This window comes from Mobula hypostoma, chromosome 3 (genome assembly GCF_963921235.1).
Source record: "Mobula hypostoma chromosome 3, sMobHyp1.1, whole genome shotgun sequence".
In the NCBI taxonomy this organism is placed as follows: Eukaryota; Metazoa; Chordata; class Chondrichthyes; order Myliobatiformes; family Myliobatidae; genus Mobula; species Mobula hypostoma.
Genome location: NC_086099.1, coordinates 196196229 through 196214947, shown reverse-complemented (window position 1 = coordinate 196214947; position 18719 = coordinate 196196229). Strand labels below are relative to the sequence as shown.

Sequence of the window (18719 nt, the reverse complement as noted above, 5' to 3'; positions counted from 1 at the left end):
GGCTGCCTTCATACAATGCCTTCAACCATTGCATCCACCAAATTCTCATGTTCGTTGTAACATTTAAGATGATTCCTGTTACCTTCAAATTCTTCATAGTTCCAAATTTGATGAAGTACTGAAATCACTGCATTTTGACTCCTGGATGTTTCTGGCATCTCCGAGCCTGAAAGTGTAAAATCACAGTGAGCGAAGCAGTTCCAAATCATCTTACTGCTTATTTTTTTTCAAGTGCTTTTTGAGCAGAAGCATGTACAACTGACACTATTGAAAAATTATTTGCTCTAAGCAAGAGTGCGGTGTCTAATGGCCACATCAGTACACATGACTGACACTATTTAGAAACTCTTTGCAAGTCTCCTGTCTCAATTAAGCAGCATCATATCACATGTAAATGAAGGGAATCCCTGACTATTTTCCAGATTTGTTTTTGTTCTTTAAGAGTTGTCCCAAATAAGCAGCTACCCAATTAACTGATGGCCCAATTAACTGGAATCCGCTGTATATTTATTACAGGTCTTTCAGTCTTTTAAAAATTATACCCATTGCTTATCTGTAGTCACATCTTTTATCTCGTTTTCCATCTACTTTTCCTATGGTTGCAGCACTTTACCTGTAGGGTTTATAATCCCTGAAGGAGCAGAAGCCTTATTCAATCATATTTGAATTTGTCCCTATAGCCTTCTGTCTGTTCCTTAAAACGCCTGTGCAGACAGTTTTTCAGCTGCTTTTTTTACTAAGTGATTTCCACTTTTCTTTGGGAACTAAGGATTTGTATATTTTGTACCAATTTTGTGATGCAAAACCACTGTAGCAACAAGATTAATATTTCTACTGAATTTTAAGTTTGTGGATGATATCAACTGGTGACTAAAGTAGTCTAAAAGGGAACGAGGATTTGTTGAGGGACAAGGACAAATTCGTAGAGAACCCAGGCTTCTAACATTATGCCTTAATGGAGGAACAATAAAGTTGTCCATTTTGGATTCAAGAAAGGCAAATTAGAAATTTATCCAATGGTAAGGGGCTGTCAAGTTCAGAAAAGCAAAGAGATTTGTGTGTCTTAATACCTAATTATACAAAGTAATCCAAAAGGATCCTTTGTACCTTATCTCAAGGGTTTTGGAATTCAGGAACAACAAAAGTTAGTGTCAGCTTTGTAGAGCCTTATCAGCTGAATCTATGGACTTACATTTAGTTGCAAGTTCTGTACTCTGAGAAGTTTTAAATGGACAGTGCAAACTCATTTGAAAGAAAATCAGGATCTAAAGGATTAATGAATAAGAATGAATTGCATGAACTAGTCTTGCACTTCCGTACAAAATGAAGGTTGAGTGTTGTGGGTGAGGGATGGGATTCAGAAGTATTTGCTGTGGTAAATACAGTAAATTAACAAATGAATGGAAGCAGTTCACTCATTCCCTTTAGTGGCCTGGTTTCACTACCCTGAAATGATCCTGAACGTTGGTACTACCTGCATGAAATTTGCATGTCCTCCCAGTGATTGCCTGCATTTCTTCTTTATGCTCCGACTTTCTTCCACATCCGAAATGGTGTGTTTGCTGTTTGGGTAATCAAGAGCTGTAAATCATCTGTGGTGAAGATGGATAGTAGGAAAATTGGGGGTGGAGAATGTCAGTTGGCATGTATGAGAGAATTGGTTACAGTGAAGTAAGTGGGGTAACAGATTTGATTAGATTGCTTCAAGAGCTGACACAGCCCTGCTGTGTTGAATGACTGCATCCTGTGTTGGAAGAAAAAAATAGGAAATATCCAGAACAAGGTCAGGCAGTATTAAAGGTTACTAGTAGGCTTTGACGATGCGTTAGCAAAGGGGATTTTTTCCCACGTACAAGTATTGAGCTCTGAGAGAGCTGAAAAGTTTGATACACTAATGATCATACTGAAAAGCGTGATTCTGAAAATAGGCCAAGTGTTTTTAAAATGTCCTGTATGATTTCAATTTCTTGAGCAACATTTCATGGAGGAAGTAGAATTGTACAGTTCTATATAAATTCTCATGAATAAGTGGATCCAGTGGATTGAAAACCTAAAACTATTTGTTTGAAGGTTTAGAAGCAATACTGAATGAGAGCAAATATTATTTACGTTGAGTGTCAGCAAAGTAAGTCCTTGTAAAATGAGTATGCTTCAGTGCATCATTATTACACTTTTACTCAAGTATGAGTTACAGTTATGCAGAACTAAAAGTGGCCGTCCATTCCACTGCATTCAGATGGAACTTTTCGCTCATCTACATTAATCACATTTGTACACATTAAGACTATGTTCTTTAGTGTTTTGCCTATTTAATTATCTCCCTAAATGCACCTTAAATTTAGTAATTGTGTATTTGATTTCACCACCACCTCTTAGAAGCATGTCCTAGAATCAACATGCTGTGTGTTTAAAAATAAAATTTCTTCGTAAATTGTTTAAAACTCATTCCTCTTACCTTAAAACCCTACCCCCTTGTTTTTCATGCCCCTCTGATGGGCATCTACCCTATCTATGCCTCTCATAATTGAAGCTGAATAGACCACGTCCCCCAGACATAGAAGTGAGAATCCACCATTTGGTGTGAATCATACAAGGTGCCTCTTTTGAGCAGCTTGTGGTTGAACCGAGTAGGGGAATGGCAATTCTGGATTTGGTGTTATGTAATGACCCAGATTTGATTAGGGAGCTTAAGATAAAGGAACCTTTTCAAGGCAGTAGTCATAATATTTTTTTTATTGTTAAGTGCAATCGCGAACAATAGCCAGATCAGAAATGCTGATCAAGTCAACTAGTTCTCAAAGAGAACTCTGATAGGCCAATCAGATGGTTCACTGCTGCTCAGTGATAGAACATAAAAAAAATCGTGTACAATTAAGAAATATTAAGAAATGATAGAATTTACCCTGCTGTTTGAGAAGGAGAGGATAAATTTGGGTATATCGGTGTTACAGTGAAGTGAAGGGAGCTACAGAAGAATGAGAGAGTAGCTGGACAAAATTGATTGGAAAGGGACATTAGCAGGGATGATGACAGAACAGCAACACTGTGTTTCTGGGGGAAATTCAGAAGGCACAGGAAAAATGCATCTAAAGATGATGAAGTATTCTAAAGGGAGGATGAGGCAGCCACGGCTGACAAGGGAAGTCAAAGACAGCATAAAACCTAAAGAGAAGGCATATAATGTGGCAAAAAAATGATGAGCAGGTGGAGGATTGGGAAGCTCTTAAAAATCAACAGAAGGCAACTTAAAAAGCCATAAAGAAAGAAAAGACCAAATCTGAAGGTAAGCCAGCCAATAATATAATAGAGGATACATAAAGTTTTTTCAGATATAAAAAGAGTAAAAGATGATAGTGGATATTGGATGGCTGAAAATCATGCTGAGGATGTAGTAATGGATACAGAGATGTGGTGGATGCTTCTTTTTATGCTGTATATCAATGATTTAAGATGATGGAAAAGATGGCTTTGTTGCCAAGTTTGCAGATGATACGAAGATTGGTGGAGGGGCAGGTAGCGTTGAGGAAACAGGTAGGCTGCAGATGGACTTAGATTATGAAAATAGGCAATAAAGTGCCAAATGAAATACAATTTTGGAAAATGAATGGTCATGCACTTTGGTAGAAGAAATAAATGTGCAGACTATTTTCTAAAATGGGGAGAAAATCCAAAAACCTGAGATGCAAAGGGACTTGGGAGTCCTTGTACAGACCACCCTAAACGCTGATTTATATTTCTGCGTCAAATCGACGCCGTAGGTACGGCATAGCTGCGAATCCTATGCAGAGCCTATGTGGATCCCTACGCCGTAGCCTGATGCGCACCTCTCCCAAAATGTAACTGCGTGTCGCGGCAACGCAGACTGCAACAACTGTGATTGGTCTGCTTGGTAGCATCGCATTTCCTTCTACGCTGCAATAGCTTCCCATTGGCCAACTGAAGGGCAGGGAAGGAACTCTGGCTGCAATACTTTCCATAAAGCTTTACAGACCTCCGAAATTATGGAGGACACATTTCGCTTTCACGAGTAAAGACGCTCGCTTTAAACTTGTTTACCTCGAGAAAGACTACCAAGACCATGAAGCCTTGCATGGGCATGTGTGTGCGCATGCGCGACATACGCGAATTGCAGAGCGATGCTGACACATCAATGCACAAGTATAAATGCTCACAACGCGCGTAGGCCACTTGCATAGGTTACGGCGTCCATTTAACGCAGAAGTGTAAATCAACCTTAAATGTTAACTTGCAGGTAGAGTCAGTGGTGAGGAAGGCAAATGCAATGTTAGCATTTATTTCAGGAGGTCTTTCATACAGACGCATTCAGGCTGCTCTCAGAAGGATTGTTACAGAAAATCTGTCCTACCAAAGGCAATAAGCATGTACAATAATTCATCTCTGTGTGACAGAACACACATCATAGTACAATAGTATATGTTTTATTATTTTGTGCATTATTATTTCACATTGGTAAATTATTATTGTGTATTATTCTGTATTTCATTACTAGTTAAGTCTGCACAATGCTAAGTGTTCTTAAATGTTCCTGCTGTAATGAAAGGATTCCCTACTTGGGATCAATAAAGTATTATTATTATTATAATAATAATACAAGAGCAGGGATGTGATGCTGAGACTTTATAAGGCAATGGGGAGGCCTCACCTTGAGTATTGCGAACAGTTTTGGGCTCCTCATTTGAGAAAAGATGTGTTTGCATTGGACAGGGTTTCAGAGGAGGTTTACAAAAATGATTGCTGGAATGAAAGGGTCACCATATGAGGAATGCTTGATGGCTCTGGGTCTGTACTCACTGGAGTTTCGAAGGGTGGGGGAGGAATCTCATTGAAACCTTTTGAATGTTGAAAGGCCTAGACATGTTAGATGCGGAAAGGATGTTTCCCATGGTGGGCGAGTCTAGGACAGAGGGCATGGCCTCGGGATAGAGGGGCATCCATTTAAAACAGAGATGTGGAGAAATTTCTTGAGTCAGAGGGTGGTGAATTTGTGGAATTTATTTCCAAAGGCAGCTGTGGATGCCAGGTCGTTGGCTGTATTTAAGGCAGAGCTTGATAGGTTCTTGATTGGACAAGGCGTCAAAGCTTATGGGGAAAAGACTGTGGAGTGGGGCAGAGGAGGGGAATAAAAGGATCAGCCCTGATTGAATGGCGGAACAGACTTGATGGGCCAAATGGCCTATTTCTGCTCCTATCTCTTCTGGTTTTAATCACGTGTGTTTGTCTTAAAGCATTCGAAAACATGATGTAACAGGTGGTCATTCAGCTCTGGAACCTATTGCACAAACAGGTGGTCTTAATGTCACTTCTTTTCTATTGTATACACTGTTTTCTTTAGGATTTATAGAAAGAAGTGTTTAATTATCTTCAGATAAACATAATATTTCATGCTGATGCAATCTCTATGATTTCAAAGGAAAGAACCTGCTGATGAAAACTGTATGAGTACGTTCAGGTTTACCATGGTGAAATCAAAGGTTTGGGTTACTCTGCATCATCGAACTGATAACTGATTCAGTAGTATTTTAAATGAAATAGCAGAATGCTTCACCCAAATTTAATAGTATGTTACCTTTCCTGTTATCAATGACTTTTTAAAGAGTTTAGAGGTGAGCTTGTTCATACATCTTGAAAAAATATTACAGCAGTTTATTCTCTTACGTATACTAAATGTGTTGTTAAATTAACCAAGTCCAAATATTTGTTGCTACTGAAAAGCATAAATTGATAAAATAGCTAATGTATACTCAGTGCCTACTTTGTTAGGTACTCTTGTATGCCTGCTCATTAATGTAAATATCTAATCAGCCAATCATGTGGCAGTAACTCTATGCATAAAACCAAGCTGACATGATCAAGATGTTCAGTTGCTCAGAATGGGGAGGAAATGTGATCTAATTGACTTTGTGGAATATTTATTGGTGCCAAATGGGGTGGTTTGAGTATCTCAGAAACCGCTGATCTCCTGAGATTTTCAGGCACAGAAGTCTCTAGAGTTTACAGCAGATGGTGGACAATGTAAAAAAAATTCTGTGAGTAGCAGTTCTGTGGGCAAAAATGCTACGTTAATGAGAGAGGTCAGAGGAGAATGGCCAGGCTGGTTCAAGGTGACAGTAACTGAAATAACCAGGCTTCACAACAGTGGTGTGCAGAAGAGCAACTCTGAACACACAGTACTTCAAACCGAGAAGTGGTTGGGCTAAGCTGGAGAAGACCATGAACATACACTCAGTAAACACTTTATTAGGTTCAGGAGGTACCTAATGAAGTGGCCTCTGAGTGTATTTTCTCAGTCACGTTCCTCATTGCTGAACTGGTTTTTCCAAATCGGAAGACTTATTGGAGGTCAAGTAGTACTTACAGAATAGTCGGTGGCATGTTTCTCCCTGTGCTGTGCATCTTGTGATCTCAACTACCAGCTTGCAGAGTGAAAGTGAAATGATTTCTCAGAGGAGTGCAGAAAACCTTTGTCATTTTGTAGCCTTACCATATGCTGTAAAATGATTGGTTAGAGTACGTTATAGTGGAAACTGGAGCCTTTCTTGTGTAAGTGTACAGAGAAGTAAATAAGAACTGTGCCAAAAAATATAGAAACTCAATCTCAGTGCCTGTTGGAGCATATTTATGCAGCTGTCTCTCTCCAACTCTGTAAAGTCCTAGCCAATAACTCTACCATCCTCCCCTCACTGTCAGTTTCTGATCCTGAGCACAAGAGGCTCTGCAGGTGAGGGAATTCTTGTACAGCACACACAAAATGCTGGAGGAATTCAGCAAGTCAGGCAGCAGAATAAACAGTCAATATTCAAATAGTTACCCTTCATCAGGACTTTATCCACTCAGACAAGGAATTGTTAGCATTCTTTGTGTATTACCCCCTCCAAGGAGTGGAATAACCCACACTGAGTTTTGTACATTTGTTTCACAGTCATTATCTCTATGCCTGCAGAGTCTGCAGTCCTTAATGTTGATTCTTCAAGTCAAAAGCATGAAATGTTAAACCTAGTTAAGTGGAAAAAAAGAGGTGCATTCAGAATAAAGTTTTGAATTGATGAATTTCATATTGGATTTGTACAGTGCATATACAGAAGTCAAATAACTCTCAAAGAATTTGTGCATCAATATCAGAAAAATAATAACCATGTGTTTTCAGATTAATAGATTTTAATGTTCAAGTTCCAGTTCATTCAGTGACTGAAAGTTATTAATCATTTGCTTTACTGATATTTTGAGCTCACCATCAAAATCTCCTGGTATTTCGACATTTGTTTTTTGAAGAAACAAATTGTTAAATATGTCTGTAGCTCTCTGACCTTTTCAAGCACTTGGATTGATGATATAAAATCAATTTGATTGGAGGCAAACATGCTGAAGAGGAAAAAATTATTTTATATTTAATAGGCTGGTCATTTCATTAAACCAAACCATATTAAACCTCTAAGTTATTGGAAAGTTTAGCTTCACAATTATTTTTGCCTAAAGCTCAAACATTTTTAATTAAATGCATTATACAATTTCTGTGCTTTTCTCTGAACAATATCTTGTCAGATGCAGAAAATCTTCCTTGATTTTACAAATGTCAAGGAAACATTTTGGCTTTGAATTTTTATGTATTGCCATAAATCTTAACCAGATTGTAAAAATTTAGCCAGAACTTTTAAAGTTTTTGCTTTGTCTGTCATGAAGTGGTTGACATGTTAGCAATTTGTTTCTTATATGCACATTAACATACCTTAACATTATCTTTGGAAGAATAACCCTGTGTCTATCCCTTTCAGCCAGCTGCTTTCTGCAAGATTTTTGTTTGAAAGAATTTGTCATTTGCAGATCAAAAAATCTGAAAATGAGTATAAATTGGGCACTTAAAAATACAATAGCTTCTGGCATAGGAAGTAAACCAAACAAAAGTCAATGAAAGCTTCCAAAATGGATTGGAGAATAACTGGGTCAGGGTTCCAAGCGATACATCTATGATCGATACCTGGATTGATAACTTCTGTTAAAGATCCTATTTGTCATCAAAAACATTCCTGACAAAAATATACCTCTAATTTGGGAGCTTGCAGGTGACATTGTGATGATTCTGTGGTACTTTAATGGATCCAGCACTAAAATGGCCTTTGTTTTCCTGGCCCATTTGTTACACAACTAGAGGGATGCTGTCTTGTTCCTTCTGAATGGAATATTTTGTACATTACCTCATTCCCAAGCTTCAGTGCCTCATGAAAACATAGTATTGAAAAATCTAAGTGTAGTCTATCTTAAGGGATTCCACTGGGCGTTAAAATTTTTATGCAGTAAATACTTCTGAGGTTATCTCTGCATTGGTAATCATTTAAGGAATTAATATTTTATAACGTGTTCATGCACGAGACATTTTAGGAGAGAAAAAGTATGCACTTGAAGTAACGAAGGTATCATTGAACTGAATGTTGCTGGTTAGAAATAAAACACATTGCATTTTCGATTAAATAATTATCATATACTTTCTGAAAATAACTTAGTTTTATCTAAAAAAAAATTAAGTTAGTTTTAAAAATTGTCTTTCTAAGCCATCAGCCTGGCTCACTAAATTTCTCATCATCTCATCTGGAAAGCTGATACTACCCAGCCTTGTCTGACTCAGTTATCGGGTAATATGGGGATAGATGTAACAGGCTTACTGTGGTGTGATTTATTTTTGCCGACACAGCCTAAAATCTTAATTGTTGAGAAAGTGCTTACATTTAATCTTTAAAAAAAAACTTTCTTTTGCAAAACATTACTTGGTGGTATGAGAAAAACCTCAGTTTTTGAATGCATGTATAATTTCATGCGGAAATCCTAAGGTTGCTGTCGAAAGTTTCAGTGGAATACCATGGGGCTGTTATGTTTATAGCCTTCCTCATGTACTCATGGGAAATGACTAAAGCCATTGTGAATTTCAGCTAATTACGAACTAACACTGTGAAAAAAATGTCCAGAAAATCTTACACTTAGCTACTTGAGGTCCACTTGATTATTTAATAGTATACTAAGCCTTAATTACTGCTAGGCAAACTACCTCGCCCTAAAATAAACATTGTGTAGCTAAAGTAATTACATTTGGTGAATATTTCAAAGTACAAGGGATTTTAAATAAAGGCTATTTTTGTAAAATCCTGACATTTATTCACATTTCAGCTTTTCCTTAAATCATATGCATAATTCAATCTTTTAAGCAATATATACTGTTTAAGAAGTTAATTAAAACCACTTAATTTAAAAGTTAATTAAATCACAGTTATTAGGCACTAGGGATCATATTGAACTGATGCCCAATAACAGCAGGTGGTATTAAAAAATTCTCTACTCAAAGATACAGTAAAACAATGTTAATCTTTCATCTGACTATTCAGAACTATCAGTGGTTCATATCTGGCTCACTGGGCATAATTCCTGCATTCTCTTTCACTCTCTAGGACCCCAATTCCCATAATCATTTCCTGTTTCCTTTTTGTCACCGGGACCCCTGCTTCTGATTTTCTCCATGCTGCCTTTGCATATCCCACCAAATTCAACGGAAATTTTATTATTCTACTATGTAATATCCCCCCCAAAAATGTATTTGTTCCGCAATCTGCTATGGGTGAGATCAGAGGTATTCAGGTCTGGTGACCAAGTGAATCAGAATCAGGTTCATTATCACCGGCATGTGTCATGAAATTTGTTAACTTAACAGCAGCAGTTCAGAGCAATACATATACAGAAGAAGAAGAAGGGAAAAAAATAAAATAAATAAGTCATCAATTACAGTGTACGTATATTGAATGGATTAAAATCATGCAGAAATGGAAATAATATATATATTTAAAAAGTGAGGTAGTGTTCATGGATTCAATGTCCATTTAGGAATCAGATGGCAGAGGAGAAGAAGCTGTTCCTGAATCACTGAGTGTGTGCCTTCAGGCTTCTGTATCTCCTACCTGATGGTAACAGTGAGAAAAGGGCATGCCCTGGGTGCTGGAGGTCCTTAATAATAGATACTTCCTTTCTGAGACACCGCTCCTTGAAGATGTCCTGGGGACTTTGTAGGTTAGTACCCAAGATGCAGCCGACTAAATTTACAACCCTCTGCAGTTTCTTTTGGTGCTGTGCAGTAGCCCCCCTGCCCCATACCAGACAGTGATGCAGCCTGTCAGAATGGTCTCCATGTTACATCTATAGTAGTTTTTGAGTGTATCTGTTGAAATACCAAACCTCTTCAAACTCCTAATGAAGTATAGTTGCTGTCCTGCCTTCTTTATAACTGCATCGATATGTTGGGACCAGGTTAGATCCTCAGAGATCTTGACACCCAGGAACCTGAGACTGCTCACTCTCTCCACTTTGGATCCCTTTATGAGGACACAAGGTCAGGTACAATCTCCGGAAGGCCATCTCAAGTAGCAATTTGGGACTAAACTTGAATCAGTGAAGGATACTGGATAGCTGAGTCAATGCTTGAATACCATTACCTCTTACAAAGTAGAATCAAACAGCATAGGTGACAGCAGCAGTACTTCGCTTCCAGATGAGGTCAGTGCCTTCCATGCTGGCTTTGACCATTAAAACACAGAGGAGCCTTCAGTTACTCTCACAGCCCCTGGTGACCCTGTGATTTCAGTAATGAGCATCCTTCAGGAGGGTGTACCCACGGAAAGAATCTGGCCAAGATGGTGTACCTGGCTGAGTGCCAAAGACCAGTGCTGACCAACTAGGTGGTTTTGGCAGTTTGATGCACCCACCTTCTTCAAACAGCCTTCAGTTATACTGGTGCCTTAGAAGAACATGGCAACCTGCCTCAGTGTCTACCATCCAGTAGCATGCATATCCACTGTGATGAAGAGCTTTGCGAGATTGGTGATGAAACATATTAACACCTGCCTGAGAAGCAGCTTGTATCCTCTCCAATTTGCCTACCGGTACAACAGGTCCACAGCAAATGCTGTTTCTTTAGCTCTTTACTCAACTCTGGAACATCTAGGCAGCAAAGGTGCTTACATCAGGACTCATTTTATCAACTATAATTCAGCCTTCAATAATCATCCCCTCAAAACTAATCAATAAGCTTCAAGACCTTGGTCTCAGTACTTCCTTGAGCAAATAGATCTTGGATATCCTCACTTGCAGACACTGGACACATTGGCTTGGCAACAACATCTCCTCCATAATTTCCATTCGCACAGGTGCACCACAAAGCTGTGCACTTAGCCCCCTGCTCTACTCACTTTACATTTAAGGCAGTGTGGCTCAGACAGCTCCAATGTCACATTTAAGTTTGCTGATGACACCACTGTCATTGACCGAATTAAATATGGTGAAGAATCAGCATGTAGGAGGGTAGCTTGAAAATCTGGCTGAGTGGTACCACAACAGCAACCTCTTACTCGATGTTAGCAAGACCAAGGAGCTGATTATTGAATTCGTGGGGACGAAACGAGAGGTCCATGAGCCAGTCCTCATTGGGAGATCAGAGGTGGAGAGGGTCAGCAACTTTAAATTCCTCAATGTTATCATTTCAGAGGATCGGCTCTGGGCCCAGCACGTAAATGCAATTATGAAGAAAACAGAGTAGTGCCTGTACTTCCTGAGAAGTTTTGCAAAGATTCGGCATGACATCTAATACTTTGAGAATCCTCGATAGACATGTGCTGAAGAGTATATTGACTGGTTGCATCACAGCCAGGCATGAAAACGCCAATGCCCTTAAATGAAATATCTGACAAAAGGTAGTGTATATGGCCCAGCCAATCATGGGTAAAGCCCTACCAACCATGAAGCACATTCACATGAAAGCAGCATCCATCATCAAGGACCTCCACAACCTAGGATATGATCTCTTCTCACTGCTGTCATCCGGAAGAAAATACAGGGGGCTCAGGACTCTCACTACAAGATTCAGGAACATTTATTACCCCTCAACCATAAGGCTCTTGAACTAATGGGGATAACTTCACTCAACTTCACTTGCCCTATCACTGAACTGTTCCCACACCAAGGACTCACTTTTGAGGACTCTTCATTTCATGTCCTCTATTTATTTATTTCTTATTTCTTCTTATTGTTCATCTCTTTTGTGCTTTCACATTTTGATGTCTTTTGCAGATTGCTTGATTGTCTACTCTGTTGGGTGAGGTCTTTAATTGATTCTATTATGGTTCTTGTATTTACTGAGTATGCCCACAAAAAATGAATCTCAGGGTTGCATATAATGACATATTGAATTGGATTCAATTGAAGCGACTTTATTTCTTACATCCTTCACACACGTGAGTAAGTTTCACCACCATCTCAATGTGCAATCATAGTAATTTATAATAATTTGTAATAAATAGAACAGTCTGTGTAATATGGAGTATGCTCAAGTCAGCTCTGAATGGTAGCGGCTGGAATAGATTGTGGTTGAGATGGCTTGGGTCTCCAGTGATCCTACAGGACCCTTTTACACACCTGTCCTTGTAAATGTCCTAAATCGTGGGAAGTTCACTACTATAGATGTGCTGGGCTGTCCGCACCACTCTCTGCAGAGTCCTGCGATTAAGGGAGGTACAGTTCCCACACCAGGCAGTGATGTAGTCAGTCAGGATGCTCTCAATTGTGCCTCTGTAGAAGGTTCTTAGCATTTGAGGGACCATACCAAACTTCCTCAACCATCTGAGGTGATAGAGGCACTATTGTGCCTTTTTTTTTTAATCACACAGCTGGTGTGTACAGACCACGTGAAGCCCTCGATGATGTGGATGCCAGGGAACTTGAAGCTGTTTACCCTCTCAACCCCAGATCCATTGATCTCAATATGTACTTTGATAATCAATTTACTTTGAACTTTGATATTTGAGAAGTGTGCTGGAATATTAAAAATCCAATGGTCAAGAGATCTGCTGATCCTGCAGTTGCAAAGTCCCGGGTGTGTAAGGTTAATTGAGTTTTGATGTAGTGACAGTATTCTTCTATGAGATCAATAGTAGAGCCATCAGGTGACTGTAATACATTCTTTGGTGTATATTTGGTACTTTGAATTTCAATTAACTTTTGCTATCACACTCAATCCTACAAACACTCCCATTCCCACCACTACACGGCTCTTTTCCTGCTCTTAATTGTCTTGGGGCTGCTTTTACCAATTGTCAGGAAAATGAGTATGCTTCCTCTTCACCACTTGCAGTGTGGCATTCCAACTGCAGCAACACACAAAGTGCTGGAGGAACTCACTGGGTCAGGCAGTGGCTTTTGAGAGAAATGGACTTTTGGATCGAAGCTATTCATCGGGACCAGAAAGGTTGCAGTTTCTCTCCATGGTTGCTGCCGGACACACTGAGTTCCTCCAGTGTTTTGTATGGTGTTTCAGATTCTTGTATCTGCAGTGTTTAGTCATTGTGTGAATTGGTTTGTTTGGTGATGATGTACAAGTAACTAGATTAAAGCATTAGGTCATTTGATTGCATTAAGTATGCATTGCTGATTGGAATAGTCACTATAGTAGAGTATTGCTTTTCTAAACTTAGAAAGTCATCCATCTTCTTTGTTAAAAAAATGTGCGCTGATTATTTTATAAGAGCCTTATGTATTGTGGTGAAACTTGGCACGGACTGATAAAACTGCATTTGTCCAGACAATCCTTTGTTTATGGCCAGATTAAACTAAACAACATTAGGGAACATGTCATCAAATACATTCAGTGACCACTTTATCAGGTACACTTGCTGATTAATGCAAATATCTAATGATTCAATCATATGGCAGCAACTAAAAGCATAAAAACATGCAGACATAGTCACAGGTTCAGTTATTGTTCAGACCAAACATCAGAATGGGGAAGAAATGTGATTTAAGTGACTTTGACTGTGGGATGATTGTTGGTGCCAGACAGGGAGGTTTGAGTATCTCAGGAACTGCTGCTATCCTGGGATTTTCATGCACAACAGTCTCTAGAGTTTACAGAGAATGCTACAAAAACAAGAAAAAAATCTAGTGGCTGGCAGGTATGTGGAACAAAAATGCTTTGTTAATGAGAAAGGTCAGAGGAGAATGGCAGACTGATTCTTGCTGCCAGGAAGGCTATAGAAGTTCAGATATCTGTACCATGCAACGGTGGTGTGCAGAAGAGCATCTCTGTGTGTGTAACATATCAAATCTTCTACAGTAACAGAAGACCACAAATATACTCACAGTGGCCACATTATTAAGTACAGGATGTACCCAGTAAAGTGGCCACAGAGTGTAGTTTTGTATTTTGCTGTTGATAATCTGATAAAAGTTGCAGAAAGGTCAGTTAATGATCTTCAGGCTACAGGCCTGTTGTGCCTGTTAGCTCCCTTCTAGAACATAAAACTTGGAACAGTACCGCACAGGAACAGGCTCTTCAACCCACTCTGTTCTTCTAAGAGGAACATCTCCACTGATGTGGGTATTAGCTCTGCAAGTAGACACCTGCTAATCGGTATGTGTGATATTGTGTCCTTCCCAGAATAATATGCCAGCTTTTATCCATCTGGGAAATAATCTAGTGTGTGAATATCATTAAAAAATATCTTTACAACTGATTGAGGAGGTTTTATTAAAATTGCAATGAAAAGAAGTAAATGGACTTAAATCCAAACAAAAAAAATAGTAAATGCTGGAAATCTAAAATAGATAATGCTCAGTTGGCCAGGCTGCATCTGTAGAGAGAGAGAAAAAAAAACATTCAGTTTCTGATCGCTGACCTTTCATCAGAAATAATAGACATGAATTTATGAGGGAATAAGATGCATTTTTTCTCTCTGCCTTCAAGAGAATATTGAGTTTGCTCTATGAAAGGTCAGCAGCTGCCAGTGGTTTACTTTTTTTGAAGTTTCATTCTGGTTATTTGTAGCCTTATACTGGTTTTCAGTTTTTAAAATGGTAAAATTACTGTTGCCTTTTTCTCCCAACAGATATGCCACTCCATGTGCGACGTAGTAGCGACCCTGCTCTCATTGGTCTTCTGTCCCCAGTATCAGGACCTAATCTTAACTCTGCAGAACCATCTCGCAAAAACCCTACTCGTTGGTCAACAACACCAGGCTTTCCAAAGCCAAGCCAGACATCAAGTAGCCTTGATAGAAAAAAGGTGAGTGCCCACAAAATTCTCTTAATGCTGTGTTTGGACATTTTGCTTTGCTTCGTTGGAGACTTACTAACCTGAATATGTCTTAATGTACTTTCTTCCGAATAAAGTGCCCCTTTTAAAATGTTGCTACTGTTAACATGTTCCTGTTAGAGTGAAAAAGACTCTGCCATTCATGCAAATGTTACTGATAGGTGGCTGGGATGAAGTGGCTGCCTTAAGAAACTCTAAGATATGTAGGTGTACACTTAAGGAAATCAGGACAGCAAAAGAGACTGTGAGATATCCTTAGCAGATAAGGTGATGTCAAATCCTAAAAAGTAATTTTAGTGCACTTAGACAAACGAAAAGGTAACAAGGGAAAGAAGAGGTCCCTGGAAGGATCGCTGTGGTCATCTCTGAGCTGCTGGAGATGTGTGAGGTCTTTAATGAATATTTCTCATCTATGTTGACCATGGAGGAATTCATGAAAGCTAGAGTGTTCAAGAACGAAAACAGTGATATCTTGAAACATATCAATAAAATGAAAGAGAACATGTTGGTGACCTTGAGGCAAATAAAGGTGGATAAATCCTTGAGGCATGACCAGGTCTATTCTGGTACTTTGTGGCAAGCAAAGTAAGTAATTGCTTGGGCCAGAGCAGAGACTTTTGTATCTTTCTAAGCTATGGGTATGGTACTGGTAGACTGGAGGACGGCTGATGTGGAAGGGGAAGTCTGCATGACTAGACAGGGAACTTTTGGCTGATGAGCACAGTATCAGTGCTGGGAAAGTTATTGGAAGGGATTCCAAGGGACATGACTTCCATAAATTTGGAAAGGCATGGACTGATTTGTGATCCTTAGCATGATTTGTCTATGGGAAAGTGTGTCTCATGGATTTGATTGTGTATCTTAAAGAGGTGACCAAGAAAACTGAGGGCAAGGTGGTAGATGTTGTGTACATGGACTTCAGCAACGCCTTTGACAGGATTCGTCTGGAAGTTGAAATTGCATGAAATCTAGGGTGAGCTGGCCAATTGGATATGAAGTAATATACAACATGCTGGAGGAACTCAGCAGGTCTTGAGGGGAATGAACAGTTGATGTTTCAGGCTGAGACCCTTGATCAAGACCCTTCTTCATTTCCGGTGTTTGCAGACTACCTTGTGTTTACAATTGGATACGAAATCGGCTTGATGGAAGGAGTTGGAGGATGGTAGGGAAGGCATGTTTTTCAGATCTGAGTCCTGTGTCCAGGGATGTGCTGCCGAGATCAGTGTGGGGTTTCCTGCTGTTTGTCAAATATAATTGGGTGTTCTGTTGTTTGTCAAAAATAATAAATATTTAGATGCAAATACAAGTGGATTGGTTACTAAGCTTGTAGATGACATTAAAATTTGTTGAGTAGTATACATGAAAGAAAGTTGTCAGAATCACTTCGATTATTACTGACACCTGAGATTCTGCCAACAGCAGTTGTGTCATCAGCGTATTTATAGATGGTGTTTGAGCTGTGCCAAACCACTCAATCGTGAGTGTTGAGAGAGTAGAGCGGTGGACAAAGTGCACATTACTGAGGTGTGCCTGTGTTGCTTGTCAGCAGGGAAGTGTTATTTTTGATCTGCACTGACTGATCCTTCAATGAGGAAGCCAAGGAATTGCAGGGGGAGATACAGAGGCCCAGGTTGTGAAGCTTTTGATCAGTTCTGAGGGGATCATGGTATTGAACACTGAGCTGTAATCAATATTCAGAAGCCTGACATAGGTACTGCTTTTGTGCAGATGGCCCAAGGCCAAGTGGAGTGCCAGTGCAATTGCATCCTCTTTAGACTGGTGTGGTTATAGGCAATTAGGTCCAGATCCTTGCTCAAGCAGGAGTTGATCCGAGACAGGACCGACTTCTCAAAACACTTTATCACAGTTGGTGTGGGTGCCACTGGGTGGTAGTCGTGACAGTTCACCATCCCCTTCTTGGGCACGCATATGATTGAGCCCCTTTTGAAGCAGGTGGGAACCTCTGACTGCAGCATTGAGAGTTTGTACCTTTTCTTGAATCCTCCAGCCAATTAGTTGGCGCAGGTTTTCAGTGGCCTGCCTGATGCCAAGAGGGGTTTACCCTCTTGAAAGATATTCTGACGTCAGCCTCTGAGACCGATATCAGTTTTGGTAGGTACTGCAGCGATTGGCAAAGGTATAGTTTTATTCTCTCTTTCAAAACGTGGATGTAAAACATTTAGCTCCTCATGGAGTGAAGCAACACAGTCCTTTATGATGTTAGGTTCCATCTTGTAGAAAATAATGACCTACAAACTGCTCCATAGCTGGCATGAATTTGATTTGGTCTCTAACTTCATTCAGTGTTGCTTTTTTTGCTCTTAAGATGCCCTTCCATGGGTGATACCTGGGCGTTACTACTCAGGAGAGGCTGTACAAAGGATTCCTGAGAATGTTGCTGGGAGTTGGGGGGATTGAATTTGAAGCTGTGGTCAGATAAGCTTGGGACCGTTTTCCTGGAGCAGGGTTGGCTCAAGGGTGATGTTATGGATGTTTTTAAAATAAAGAGGGGCATAGATAAGGTAAATGGTCAGCTTATCTTTCCCAGGATCGGGAAGTCCAAAACAAGAGGGTTTAGGTTTAAGCTGTGAAGGGAAAGATTTAAGGGTGATGTGAGGGGCAAATTTTGTCACACAGAGTGTATTGACCCTATGGAATGATCTGCCAGAGGGAGTGGTAATGGTGGGTGTAATTACATAGATACATAGAAACATAGAAAGTAGGTGCAGGAGTCGGCCATTTGGCCCTTCGAGCCTGCACTGCCATTCAGTATGATCATGGCTGATCATCCAACTCAGAACCCTGTACTGGCCTTCCCTCCATACCCCCGATCCCTTTAGCCACAAGGGCCATATCTAACTCCCTCTTAAATATAGCCAATAAACTGGCCTCAACTGTTTCCTGTGGCAGAGAATTCCACAGATTCACCACTCTCTGTGTGAAGAAGTTTTTCCTCATCTCGGTCCTAAAAAGGCTTCCCCTTTATCCTCAAACTGTGACCCCTCGTTCTGGACTTCCCCAACATTGGAAACAATCTTCCTGCAGCTAGCTTGTCCAATCCCTTTAGAATTTTATACGTTTCAATCAGATCCCCCCTCAATCTTCTAAATTCCAGAGAGTATAAGCCTAGTCGATCCAGTCTTTCATCATATGAAAGTCCTGCCATCCCAGGAATCAATCTGGTGAATCTTCTTTGTACTGCTTCTATGGCAAGAATGTCTTTCCTCAGATTAGGGGACCAAAACTGCACACAATACTCCAGGTGTGGTCTCACCAAGGCCTTGTACAACTGCAGTAGTACCTCCCTGCTCCTGTACTCGAATCCTCTTGCTATGAATGCCAGCATACCATTTGCCTTTTTCACCGCCTGCTGTACCTGCATGCCCACTTTCAATGACTGGTGTACAATGACACCCAGGTCTCGTTGCACCTCCCCTTTTCCTAATAGGCCACCATTCAGATAATAATCTGTTTTCCTGTTCTTGCCACCAAAGTGGATAACCTCACATTTATCCACATTAAATTGCATCTGCCACTCACCTAACCTATCCAAGTCACCCTGCATCCTCTTAGCATCCTCCTC

General features: G+C 40.0%; 1 protein-coding gene across 5 annotated transcripts in view; it reads left to right on the top strand.

The window, feature by feature from the left end:
• Positions 1-18719, top strand: part of pard3aa (par-3 family cell polarity regulator alpha, a) — an 883471-nt gene that overhangs the window by 397178 nt on the left and 467574 nt on the right. For all 5 annotated transcript variants that reach the window (XM_063044362.1, XM_063044364.1, XM_063044363.1 and 2 more), the window contains exon 4: positions 14928-15103. In XM_063044362.1, the coding sequence (XP_062900432.1) occupies positions 14928-15103 (176 nt within the window). The remainder of the gene's footprint in view (positions 1-14927; positions 15104-18719) is intronic.